Source organism: Aythya marila, assembly GCF_965140915.1.
Source record: "Aythya marila genome assembly, chromosome: 3".
Lineage (NCBI taxonomy): Eukaryota > Metazoa > Chordata > Aves > Anseriformes > Anatidae > Aythya > Aythya marila.
In genome coordinates this window covers 25,847,351-25,860,687 of record NC_139044.1, presented here as the reverse complement: position 1 = coordinate 25,860,687, position 13,337 = coordinate 25,847,351, and the positions used below count along the sequence as shown (strand labels likewise).

The 13,337-nt window shown below is 34.9% G+C and overlaps 1 protein-coding gene across 13 annotated transcripts in view; it reads right to left on the bottom strand.

The window, feature by feature from the left end:
- Positions 1-13,337, bottom strand: part of RYR2 (ryanodine receptor 2) — a 413,797-nt gene that overhangs the window by 239,649 nt on the left and 160,811 nt on the right. For all 13 annotated transcript variants that reach the window (XR_014317119.1, XR_014317120.1, XM_082756062.1 and 10 more), the window contains 3 exons: positions 3,803-3,877; positions 2,998-3,076; positions 1,660-1,772 (listed from right to left, as the gene is read on the bottom strand). Coding sequence is in view for 11 of the 13 variants with exons in the window: in XM_082756062.1 (XP_082612188.1) it covers positions 1,660-1,772; positions 2,998-3,076; positions 3,803-3,877 (267 nt within the window). In the remaining 2 variants the exon portion in view is untranslated. The remainder of the gene's footprint in view (positions 1-1,659; positions 1,773-2,997; positions 3,077-3,802; positions 3,878-13,337) is intronic.

Genomic DNA, 13,337 nt, shown 5'->3' with positions numbered 1-13,337 from the left:
TCTTGCTCTAAACCATTTTAAGACTGTAATACAGAGATTAAAATATCAAGAACATAGATTTGTCTAGTTTCTCACTACAGAGAAAATATAATTTGAACGTGTTGGTATTTTGCATGGAAGATGCGGTATACACATTAACACCATGGGAGTCATTAAAATTTACTGTGTTGAAGGAAATCAGTCTCTGCAGTCAGCATCATGTCTCCATGTATAAAAGTACATATGTCAGCCTTGAGAATTAACAGCTGAGACACATACTCTAATTAATAAGATAATAAGGCTGAGCTGATTTACTAATTAGAGGGTAGAGAGTATCAGTACCTACATAGAGAAATTATTTAGAACAAAATTCAACTCCAGCAACTCAATTCAGCAATTCAATAAATTTCAAAAGAAACTTAATCTCTTTAAATAAAAAATCTCTTTAAATAAAAAAATTACAGTAATTAACTTTCTCGTTAATACTGTCCACAGAAAGTTACTTTTCCAGTAATCCTAATTGCAATTCTCATAGAAGTAGTTATTAAAAATAGTTTTAAAATATAAAGATCATCTAAAAGTTCTCACAATTTCCACTTATGAAAATAACTCACTAAATGAGTGACAGTGCTTCTGAGTTAAAATTATATTAAATTAAATCCTCATTTTCTATGTCATTCCAAAGAAGGGAAAACATTTTTTATTTTATCAAAAAGAGAAAACAACTTCACAACATAAAAATTAAGGAAAGACTATACAATAAATTTTCTTGCTATAGGTAGGGCTGAAACAATTCTCTTGACAAAGTTAAAAACATGTTATCGTAAAAGATTTTTTTTTCAGTTGTAGCTACATTTGCTGAATCACTGGGTCTGATTTTTACAGAACCTTCCAGCAGACTGGCATTCTTCCTATTTTCATCTTATTTTGTTGTGGTTTTGTTTGTTTGTTTGTTTTAGATAGAATAGTTCACACTTTTGCAACCCCAAGAATACACCAAAAATAAATCATTTTAAAGTGCTGAAGAGTTTCATTAGAGAACAATTGACAGATGCTTTGATGAGTAAGAAGTAGTTATTTAAACAAGTGATAAAAAGCAGCTACCCCATAAAGTTTTTTTTAATACTTTAGCTATATTTAAATATTAATTCAGGTAATAATTTAAGTAGTTTAATTATATTTAAATATATTTAATTATATTTAAATATATTTAATTATGATGTATCAGTAGCAGTATATACTATACTATTCATAATCCTAAGGAAAAAATGGACCTTTTTTATGACCATAAAATACTATATTCTTGAATTAAATATTCCAAAATTTTGGTATGTAGTTTTAATTCATTTAGCATAGTACTGCTAGCCTCAGAACACTAAGACCATAAACATTTCAGTTATGCAATTTGGCAGACTCTTCTATTTAATTCTTTTCTTCATTAGTAATTTTTTAACTTCTATTCCATTATTTAAATGAACATAACTTAGATCAGTCACATGTCAGTGTCATACTTTGCAGATCTTCAAAGCCTTGTTTTGCAAAATGGTATTAAACACCAGTTTAAACACTTTAATCTATACTTTTGTGGAGCTGGAAACGCAATCCAGGCTTTAGTATAATACTTTTATTAACTGTTTTTCTGTAGAGAAGACACTGTTCAGACATTCTTGTAGAACTTACCAGGTATCTTTCTGAAGAGACACTGACTAAAATAAGATCATCTCCAACACGTACTTTTTCTCCTTCTGATCGCTGCTTGGAAGCAGGATGGATGGTCCACCAGCATGCCTCACCTGTATTGTGATTAAATAATAAGAGAGAAAGAAATTAGAAAGAAAGTGTCTAAGAGTATTGCCATTACTTTTAAAGTTATCTCAGTCAAAGTTTTGACCCATTTTTCAGATGGGTAAAACTAGCGTCCATGTGTTTTCTGTAAGTAGTATCAACCCTGCATCAGCATCCTGCCAGAAACTTAGAAGGAAATAGTTTCTGGCAGAAACTATGTAGAAGTCAGCAAGACCTCTGTAACAGAATTCCAGAGTTGAGCAAAGAGGAGACTGTGTTTTCAAGGCAACCTGGTCCAGGCTGCTCTTGCTAAAGAAGTTTCCTGTCACTGTTGTGCCATGTTCTGGGCAAGAAATTGAAAAATGTTCCTCTCAGAATTAGAATCATAGAATCACATAATATCCCGAGTTGGAAGGGACCCATAAGAATCATCGAGTCCAACTCCTGGCACCACACAGGTCTACCCAGAATTTTAGACCATGTGACTGTGCACAGTTCAAACACTTCTTAAGCTCTGACAGGCCTGGTGCAGTGACTACTAGGACAAAGACCTGGAAAAAAAAAACACACATTATTTACTTATTAATACTGTCCTAAAGGTCTCATAAATCCAAACTGAATTACGTTCTTGCACTCCTAGTGACATTTATTGACTGTAATCCCCTAGAATATTTTAAAGTACTGAAGTCAAAAAATTTGTTCCCATGATAAACATGTTTTCAGATATACTTCTTGCAGGGAAGGTATGCTTTTAAAAAAATAATAATTTATCTTGCAACCACTCAAGTTTTTCTATTACTGTCGTCAATCTTGGCTATAGCAGTGCTTTAAAAAACAAGTAAACTTCTTGTTTCTAATTAAACAAATTGACCAAACTGATGACATCGTAAAAACCTGTATCACTCTTAAAAATATTTAAAAAAAAATCCAAATTGTCAGCAGTTCTAAAACATTAATAGAATCTTTATTTAAAATAATAAACTTTTTTTTTTTTTCAGCAGAAGTTTCCTACTGGAATGACAACATTGGAATGACAATTCCTTCGAAATGAGAACTATTAGAAAATGTGAAAATAAGATATTGAAACTGTAAAAGATGGGAATATTAGCTTTTGTTTCTTTAGTCCTTAAAATACTTTTAAATTTTATATGATTTATATGTTTTTTATAGTTCTCTGTTCTGATTTTTAAACTGAAAGTATTTTTCATTACATTGTCTTACACTAGTTTTTACCTGTTGTATCCTCTTGCAATCCTACATCAAATGCCAGTTTATCCATTGAAGATCTAGATGTAGACAGGCAGCATAGATACTAAAAGAAAAAAAGCATGCATCACTTTTTCCACTCATAATCCACTAGAATATAAAAAGCAATCAGCCTGCTAACATAATAGTGATTCTTAAATTATACCCATTAGTTAATACCAAGAACATAAATGCCTGCTAAACTGAATGGTACTCAAGGAGTCTTGGCTAAGATCTGAAGTTCTCAGACTTTATGCAGGTTATATTTCCACTCAAATGAGAATAGCAAGGATGGAAATAAGGGAGCTGGTTACATCAAACGTAGCTCCATGAAGCCTCACCCAGTTAAGCAGTTTCAAACCAATATTCTTCTGACAACTGAAGTGTAATGCCTCTGTCCAAAATATGTGCACGAAGGAATTTCCTTTCCCACTCAGTTTCCAAGATATGTTCAGGTTGCAAGCCAGATGCCAGCAGCAGATTCAGTCCCAGCTTATGCAATATGCAATATCCAAGGTAAAAGCAATGGGAAATTACCAATTCAGCATAGACTGACAAGCAGAGAACTCATCACTATGGAGCCAGACTTAGTTTCACCACTTTACGCAGAAATGAGTAGCTTCATTTCATATTTCCAAGCATCTACCCTTCACATCAGAGACATTTTACCATTGGTTCATGGAAATTTTTGTGAATAAGTCTCCCAATACCAGAAAATGACAATGGCCAAGGTACTTTCTAACAATTTTCACACAGTAAACAAATGTTTGCTGCTCCAGCTCCTGTTACATACCATGCCACTATAGGAATGGCGCAGCAGGATTGCATGCCCGTAGAGTAGTGTTCGATGACCACCACCTTGTGCAGACTGAAAGATAAAAAGAAATTATATACTGGCATGTTAGAATAAAATGAGACCTTTTGCAAAATAAATAAATAAAAATGAAAGATCAATTTAAAAAAAAAAAAAAAGTCAATCTCTGGACAATCCGTATTTGCCTCATTACAGAGAAGAGTATTTCTTGATAAAATGCTGTTTCAGGGATTAGTTCAAGATAGCTTTATGAATGTGTTCTCCTTAGTTTTGATTAGCTCCAAATATATCGAGCTTTAGTCAGAATACAAGTCCCTGGGACAGATTTTACATAGAATCTGGAGAAGTGATTCTAGATGTTCTTGACTTTTTCTATTAGAAGTCCTCAATTAACAGATGATAGAAAATGCTTTCTTTGTAACAAGTCACCATTTTGGTATAAAATACACTGTAAAAACTTGAATCCTTTTTCCTTTGGCTGAAAGCAGAATGCTTCTAGAGAACAGCAGCTCTCTACACCCTTACATATTGTTAAATCTCTCCTTATCACCTCATTTTCCCCTCTAAAATACATGCTTTTCTATACAGGAGGTATTCCAAAGGAGATTCTGAAGTATTGTCCCTGCTTTTTATGAAAATATTAATGATCTATCAACCACAGTTAAGAACATCAGTCTCCAGACTGCTTGGCCCCTACTGTTTAAATACTATCAGAACTCTTTCTCTACCAGGCCAGGTAACTGATCAAAGTCATCCAAGCTAACTCAAGAGAATTTGGGGGGTTCCGAAAATTTGGAAATCATGCCCAAGTAGACATTCCTCTTGAGAAATGCAGTATTTTTTATTTTTTTCTCAAACAAATTTAGGTAATAAAAAATACTTTTATCACAAGAAACCTTTTTTTTCCCCCACAATTATTTTAATTACAGTTCTTATCTACAATCAGTTTAACCTCTAATGAAAGAATAATCTTGTTAACTACAAGCAACCTTTCAGCTTCTGCAGATTTATGAATTCTTTAACCTGAGATGCAGCTGACTGACACTGTTCAGAAGCAGATATTGGCTGACAAGACACTGCCAAGGTCTGAAGTCCACATTTCTATGATAGAACACTGCAAGCAACATTATGCATATCATGGTCTTCAAGCAGCATCCATTAAGACCTGTTTCTAAATCTATACATGTGACAACTCTGTAAGCAGTATTATTCTTTCTAATATGACTCCTAAGCTAACTTCTTATATACAGCTTTGATACCCTTTCTTTTATCATAGTAGACTGACCTTCTGCTTGACTGGAGCACCAGAATCATTACAGAATAAATTGGAAACAGTCATACTATACTACCTCTGTGGCAGCTTCATTTCAGTGCTGGAGATCAATTTCAGTGAATAGCTATGCTGATGACCCACAATTTACTGATCGTCCTTCCTTAACTTTTATCCATTAGCATAATATTTGTTGATCTTTGATTTACTTGGTCAAGGGAGAAAGAAAAAAAAAAAAAAAAGAAAAAAAGGAATGGGTTGTGAAAAAGCAAGCCAGTTAAAATAAATAAATAAATAAAAAATAAAAGAGCACTTATAAGAAACTGCCAGGAGTTTATGGTTTTTATTCTTACTGAGAAGAGAGCATCTTGATGGACAAAAAGTATACTTTGACTTTCAACAAACTACAATGACAGTTGAAATGCCAAGAGGCCCATTCAATAATCTCTCTGGATGACTGAATGACATGAATTTTTATTAAGAAGGAATATACGTCAGTGTCTTTGTCACAGGCACAGTCTTGACAGTAAGACTTGAAGATTTCTCTTTGAACAACCATTACTACCACTGCTTTTTCCACAAGCAGTGGAAGTAATGTCTTGAAAGGACCAAGACATTTGATAATGTCAGGCTCGTTGTGCCAAACACGAATGCTGCATGTCTGCTACCCATCACATAGGGAAATGGCAAAAAAACGTTTACCAACATTTTGGATTTGCTTAATCAACAGCGGGCGTAGCTAACCAACGAATAAAGTCACGAAAATGGACAAAAACCTGAAATTTCAGTAATCATTTTGTCCAAATTATTCTGTGCCACAAGCCATAGCTTTGATATCATACATACAGACTTGGCTGCTTGTTGTATGAAAGATGAGAGGCACAGTATGATCAAGAAAAATCACAGCTGTGTTAGCTTGCTCTTGTTTTGGCCATGCTGATTTACCTGCTACACAGGAGACCATATTTTGGCACACAGGAGAAAGGTTGCCTCAAACAAGTCAGTTAATGGGGGATCAGCAAATTGTTTTTTGTTTTAGTCCTCTTGCAAAATGTCTATCTAAACAAAATTATTTTGCCTCTCCCCTCTGTACCCACCTCCTCCCCACCCCACCCCCACCCCCAAAAAAACCAGCTTCTATTTCTGTTTTTTGGACAGATAGCAGAAAGTTGTAAAAATTTTTCAATCTTCTACTTAAACATTTCTGAGAGACAATTATAATCAAGCCAGCTGCATGGAGTGAAAGTGGAAAGAAATGAAATACAGAAAAATACAGGCCAGAATACAAGAGCAAGATGGGACTATAAAACTGTCTTCCATTTTGGAACTTGCCTTCCAGGATACACACCTACTCACACATCAATTTCTTCTTTTAAAGGCTCATTTTGTAATCATTTAATATTCAGCTTTTATTTTTATGCCAGCAACTGTGTAGTTAGTAGTTGTTGGGCCACAGCTGCCAACTGAGTCTTTGATTTTCATAATACATTCCTACGCAGAATTTTGCAGAGAATTCAGAATTTCCTGTCTAAACTGTGAATAAAATAAAATAAAATAAAATAAAATAAAATAAAATAAAATAAAATAAAATAAAATAAAATAAAATAAAATAAAATAAAATAAAATATAAACAATTGGAATTCTACAGGAGAGATGAAATGTTCCAGAATGAAGAATGACAAAACTCTCAGGCATATGGTTTAATTTGTAGATGGACCTGTGTGGAGCCAGGAGTGGTACTTGATGATCCTTGTGGGTCTCTTCCATTTCAAGATATTCTATAATTCAATGAAGTGTGCCACTAATGTTTTAGCAAGTTTGTAGTATTATTCAGATGATAACATTTCAGAAAACACTGCAAACAGGATGTGCTGAAAGCCAATAAATTATATTTTTGTGAACACTTCGTTTAAAAAGTTATCGAATCTCTTAAAAAAAAATACATTCAAATATTTTGACTTTCACCTGCAACAGTGGATTAATTTCTTTCATGTTTACGAAACACCTCTTAAAAGTATCCTGCACAGACTACTGAACATTTTTATTGTACTATAAAACAGCACTGAGGTATGGTAATTCAAATGATGCTATAGTCAGTAAAATGTTTTTAATTTCCAAAGTTCAGAGTCATTTTTGAGTTTGATAATATGTTCCTCAAATAAAACCAGGATGGAGAAAACATACTTGAGTTCAAAGAATGAATCCACTGAAGTTCTACAGACTATGCCATTCAGGACCATCAATCATATGAATGCAATGCTGTTTTCTATATTTTATCCTCCAGAAACTTGAGATTTACAGTAGGGCTCAAAAGACTTGCAGAATTTGTAAACACTATATAAATTGAGATGGAAAGCAGAATACATGTATACCAATTCACACTGCTTGTGTGAACTGTGCTTGTGTGGCCAGTTCACACTGCCCATGTCCAGTCTAATATTTCTGCAGCTGGAATGCAAGATTAATTTGGAGTCATCTCATTATTTAAATGCTATTGCTGAAGCAAAGGTAATTTGGAATACAACCACAAGCTACTGAAGCTTAAGAGATCAGCATACAAAATTTTTAAACAGATTTCAAGTTCAACACATTGTTAAAGATGGGAATAAGAATAGACTACAAAGAACTGAGTTGATTAAAGTCTTTTAATCTGATATAAGGAGTGTTATCTTGAAACAAAAATTTTAAAATGAGATAATTATTTTCCTTGTTTTCTCTTCCTAATACACATAAGATTAAAATGCTAAAAAGAACTTAAAAATCACAACATTCAAGCTATCTAGCAAAATGTGAAAATGGTGGAAGCACCATCACATGACATTTATAATTGGTTTGAACAAAAAATTATGTATTTTAATGTGTGTACCAATCCTGCTGTAAGATGTCATACATATCCAACAAAACCTGTGACACTAAAAATCTGTTTTGGAGCCATTTGTGCTTCTGGTAATCTCACTTGTGTTGAGAACTCTTAATGACTATTGAATACCCTTGGCATCCAAGGAGATTTTGAGTCAAATAGCCATTCGCTTTCCATTCTTTTCAAGAGAGTAGCCTTATTTCCACTAAGTAAAAGATTTATTACAACAGTGAGCACATGACTGCACACCAGTATTATATTTTTCTTTGTTGACCTTTCTCCACAGGTGTACACAATCTCAAAACATAAAGAAAAAAAAAAAAAAAAAAAGGATTCAGGGATATACCAGCGAAAGACAAAAATATGAAAGTGCATACTACAACAGGATAGTTATTTCAGTGTTTTGTGCATGTGCAGACAAAGCTTTCATGACATTGCCACTTTGCCACTACTCGGAACTATAATGTTTCAATAATCACCATCGCAGTTGCATTTAGGATGTAGCAGTTCAGACAATTCTAGTCACCCACAAAAGCAATTTTAACATACCACCAAGTAGTGAACGTGTCACAACAAAACAAGAATTTAAGTATGCTCTCTAGAAAATCATACAAGGTAACACAGTGAGTTTTTACAAATGATGTAGTAGCTTTTCCTGCCTGCCAGATCTCATTTCATGATGAACCTATGGCGAGAATCGCACATGCTGTAGGGAAAATAGCAGTACAAAAACTAGATTGTAAGCAACTATAGTTTTGATGGGGTTAAAAATATTCAGATCAATTGAAACAATAAGCTACAAAATATCAGTAGTAAATCCTTAAAAATGCAATCCATATAATTGACAGTAGTGGTAAATATCAAACATTTCCTTACCCTAGTATTTCCTCTGTGCCCTAGACCTAGCCACAGGAAACACTAGTCCAAATGGCCTAGATGGATCTTAGGACCACTCAATATTGCTCTGAATGGGTTTCTAAAAATACTACACAAACATTTTCATGGCACTGAAATTTTATTACAGCTGAGAGCAGTTGTACAGTAAAAGAAATAATGTGTTCCCTACTTTTCTACAAAAATCTTCCAAGGCAAATACTGCAAGATAAAGTTAAAAGTTTCAAATATGGCTTATCATGGTTATTTCATGTGTATCCTATAGTAAAACAATGTCTTTAAAGCACCGAGTGCTTATACTTCATTAAAATGGAACAAGTCTCTGAAACAAACCCAAAGTGTGCACTTCATTTCCAAAGACAATTGGGAAATCAACTCTGCATTGAATGCATTCTTGTGACAAACTTAAAATGCCAACATCATCTTAAAACTGCAACACGTAATAATGGAACTATGACTTCAAACATATCAACTTAGAATTTAAAATGAAGATCTTGTTGACTTGTTTTTAAACATCTACCTGACAAGTTTGGATGAGGGAAAAAGCTAATCATTTCTAATGATTACGGCTATGTAGAACTAAAAGCAGATGCTGGAGACAATAGCATATCAAACAGAAGACACCTATACTTCCATAAAAACATTTGCAAATATCAGTGTGAAAGTATTATTATCCACCAAGAGAGTGTTCTAAGATTCATGAAGCTGTGCAGTTTATTTCTATACAAACATTTATACTGTTATTAAAACTATACAATGAGGAAACAAATATTCTCTTCAAATCCAGACATGAGATTTAATTGCATAAATAGACACATATAAGTAAACACAGAATATCATACAATTTCATGTTTTGAACCCTTTGGGGAGTTGTTTGAAAAGAAATAAGACCACAAAAATAAACCAATAAAAAGACTTATTGATCATCCTGCATCCACTTCTCAAATTCCCTTCACTTCAAATTCAGTTGCTACAGCATCCACTTCCCTTCCTTAGCACTCCCTTTGGGGCTGTCATATTTTTCACTCATGACTAGTCATTACATTCTGAAATTGTGTTTTGATCTATTAGCAAGATAACACAAATTGTAAATGTGAGTGCAATCACAAGTATTGCTTAGAAAAAAATCATCTACCATGAATTCTGAGAAAAAAATATGTTAGGCCCTGGATTATGCTATTCCTGGTCAGAATCTACCAATGTCCAGAGATCTAAGGATGTTGACATCGAAGCCTTTTTCCAAGAGGCTGATAAAACTGTAATAATAATAAGGAGACGAACACAAGTATTTGACCTGAAGTGGTTCTCTAGAAAGAAAACTGAGTGTTTGTATGAGAAACATTTGCTTTGTTTATAAATCATTCTTTGGGGATTCCTACATTGAAGCAAATTAAAGGCTGCCGTTTAGTAGCACGCAAGATAGAAAGAAAAACACTGGAGAACTGTGGAATAAATTTATCTTGCAAGCTTTTGAGTCCTTACTCACGTGAAGGAAAACTTCCATGGTAGAATTAGCAATGAGGTGACTGAAACTGGAAGGAGAGCGAAAGGAACTGGAAGGAACGGAAGGGAAAGAGGTGGGATGTCTCATGCTTTAAAAGCATTTCAATGTGGTTTTACACACAGATGTTTACATGGTGTTCCAACCATTTCTGTAAAGAGGGGGATGCTCAAAACAATGCTTCCATAATAATGTTAAAAATATTCATTCCATTATTAATATACATTTTTTCACCTGCTGTACACAAATTTTATCTGAAAACAGCAGTAAAGATGCAATCCTGCAAAGCTGACTTGAATTGGAGACCACCAAAGATTAATGTTCTATGAGACCTCCTACTCCCCACAATTATATCAGCGTCTAACATTTTTCATGCTGAGCCCAGCATGATGACTTATGATAGCTTCCTTCTAATACTAGGCAACAGCGAGCTAGAGAACACAGGAAGGCTCCTTCTCAATACCAGCATGCTCAGTAATAGCTTACAGATAGATAAAAGAGCTGCTTGATGATGAAATGCAAAGACTTGGGTTAATTTTGCCTAAGGAAGCTAAACAGTCAGTGGAAAGAAAAAAGCACTTTGGGCAGTAATTCAACCCACCTAAAATATGAGTCACACACAATACCTGCACTTCTGCTTGTGGTTTCACTGGAAAATTAGGATATCTGTATCTCCAGGTCAGGCACTTCAGTTTTGTGGGATGAATGCTCATCAAAAAGTCCAGAAAACTGTAAGCAGTGATGAATTCAGAATGTGTAGGAACAGTCTGAGTCAATGCAGAACTCGTGAAGTAACCTCAGAGCAGAGATAGAGGGCTTGAGAGAATTTTCTTTCTAAAGTAGCAACAACCAGACACAGAGGTCCCGAATTCCTCTACCTTAAAACCTAAAATGGTAATGACACCCTTCTGTAATTACCATCCTCTTCGGGCTGCCATTTCCAGTGGCTGGCACCAAACCCACAGCATATAGTTGCTTAGAATTTAAAGATGCAAAGTGAATCGATTCACTGACATGCAGCATTGTGGTAATATATTCCTTCACCTCTCCCATATCCAGTAACAGCAACATTGAAGGGCAAATTCAAAACAGTCTATAACCTCTTCCCTTGCCTCACTGTAGCCTATACAGCATACTCAAATGGCATAACAAGAAGTTTAACCTACGAAGATATTATATGTATTCTAGTCTTTACACTTTCTTTTAAAATCACTACTTAGTCAGGCTACTTTTATTCATGGAATTCACTGCAGAACACTAAGTACTGCAAAAATTCAGGTAAGAGGATTAGCATAACTGATAGCTCTGCTGGTACCTGCTCTTCAATATGGATGGCCACTGTGACAAACAAAATAAACAAAACCAAAAAACACCCCGCAGCTCTTTTATTAACATGGTCAGCACTTACCTCCTATTTTATGTGTTGCTCCAAGCCAAAGAACAGAAAAAGGAGCTAAGCTAAGCTATAGGTTTCCAAACTATGTCTTGCTTTCAAAGCCACAGTACAATGTGTAACTAGACTTCACATAAATATCACCTGAATAAATCAATTGCCATTAAAAACCATGAGCACGTCTTACTCAGTTAAGAACACAGAGATATTTTACTATATGTATTAAAAAGATTAGAATAATTGGTCATGACGACAAACATTTCTGCCAGCACCATGCTAAATGATCCCAGTTTCAATAATATTGACTTGCTGGAAGGAAGAATAAACAGCCACGTAATAAGAAACACTTCAGATATACCTTGTGATTAATATTTTCAACACTACATTTATATTTCCCTTCCCCGGTAATGGGGAACTTCACATTAATGAGAAGCAGCTATAACAGTGAAAATAAATCAAAAATAAATAATATTGATCATCTGTTTCCAACTCTCTATGTAAAACAAACATTTATATTTATGGTTGAGGTAATACTGCCATTAAAAACTCATATTTTCAAGCATTTAGAGCAATTTGGGGAAAAATTATCCAAGAGGATAAAATTTATCGATTCTTCCCTAGCCTAGTGAAGATTTCCCACCTCCTCCTCCTCCACAGAGGAGATGGAAGAAATTAATAAAAATCTGCCTGGCTATTTTAGAGCTAAGTAAGTGGAGGAGAGAGGCATTTTTCACAGGTTAAGGACTGTGCAAAATCTTTTTCTGTTACTGTATGATACGAGGAATGTGAGTCATCCTTGTCACTTGAGAAAGAAACTCACAGATAAAGAATAAGACAGACAGCCAAGTGGGAGGAAAAGATGGATCAGCAGAGGAGTCACATTAAGAAAACTCCTCTGACGTCATTAAATTCAGCCCTTAAAATAGCACTGTTTATCTAGCCCTGAACTCCTCCCTGGTGGAGAGTGACAATGAAGCAAGCAAGATCATACCACAGAACCGCAGGCTCCTAGGGATGAAAATCAGTAAGAAAATCATTTCAGAAGATGAACTGGGAACAGACTTTGATAGTTAAAGGCAAAAATAAAAAGTAGATAACCAACACATCTTGGCTAAATCATAGCCAACTATTACAAATGTCAATTATTCAGAATGCTTGGGAAGTTCTCCAAATAGCTTGCCATAGTGAAAGGGAAAACAAAACAAAAGGATGCAGAGAAGCAGAGATACTGCTCATTGACCTGAGGCAGTGAAGTGCCAATGAGACTCAACCCAAGGGCTGCCCACTTGCCCCCACTGAGGCACCATCACAACAGTAGTGCTGTTACAGCAGCAGCAGAGAGATGTCCCCCACTTTGCAAAATGCCCATGTGTTTTACTGGAACTTCTGCTATTTATTCATTGACTCCAGATTTCACATTTACCAGACAGTGCTGCATTCTCACTGAAAAGGCAAGAATGAACTGAGAATTACAGGTGCTGGCCCAGTGTCCTGTCTCCACTGACACAAGTGCCTGCCTTTGGTGCATCATGACCTAAATAAACCAGAACCTCGATGCAACCTAGAGCCACTGTGTTTTCTAAATCCCTATTAAAA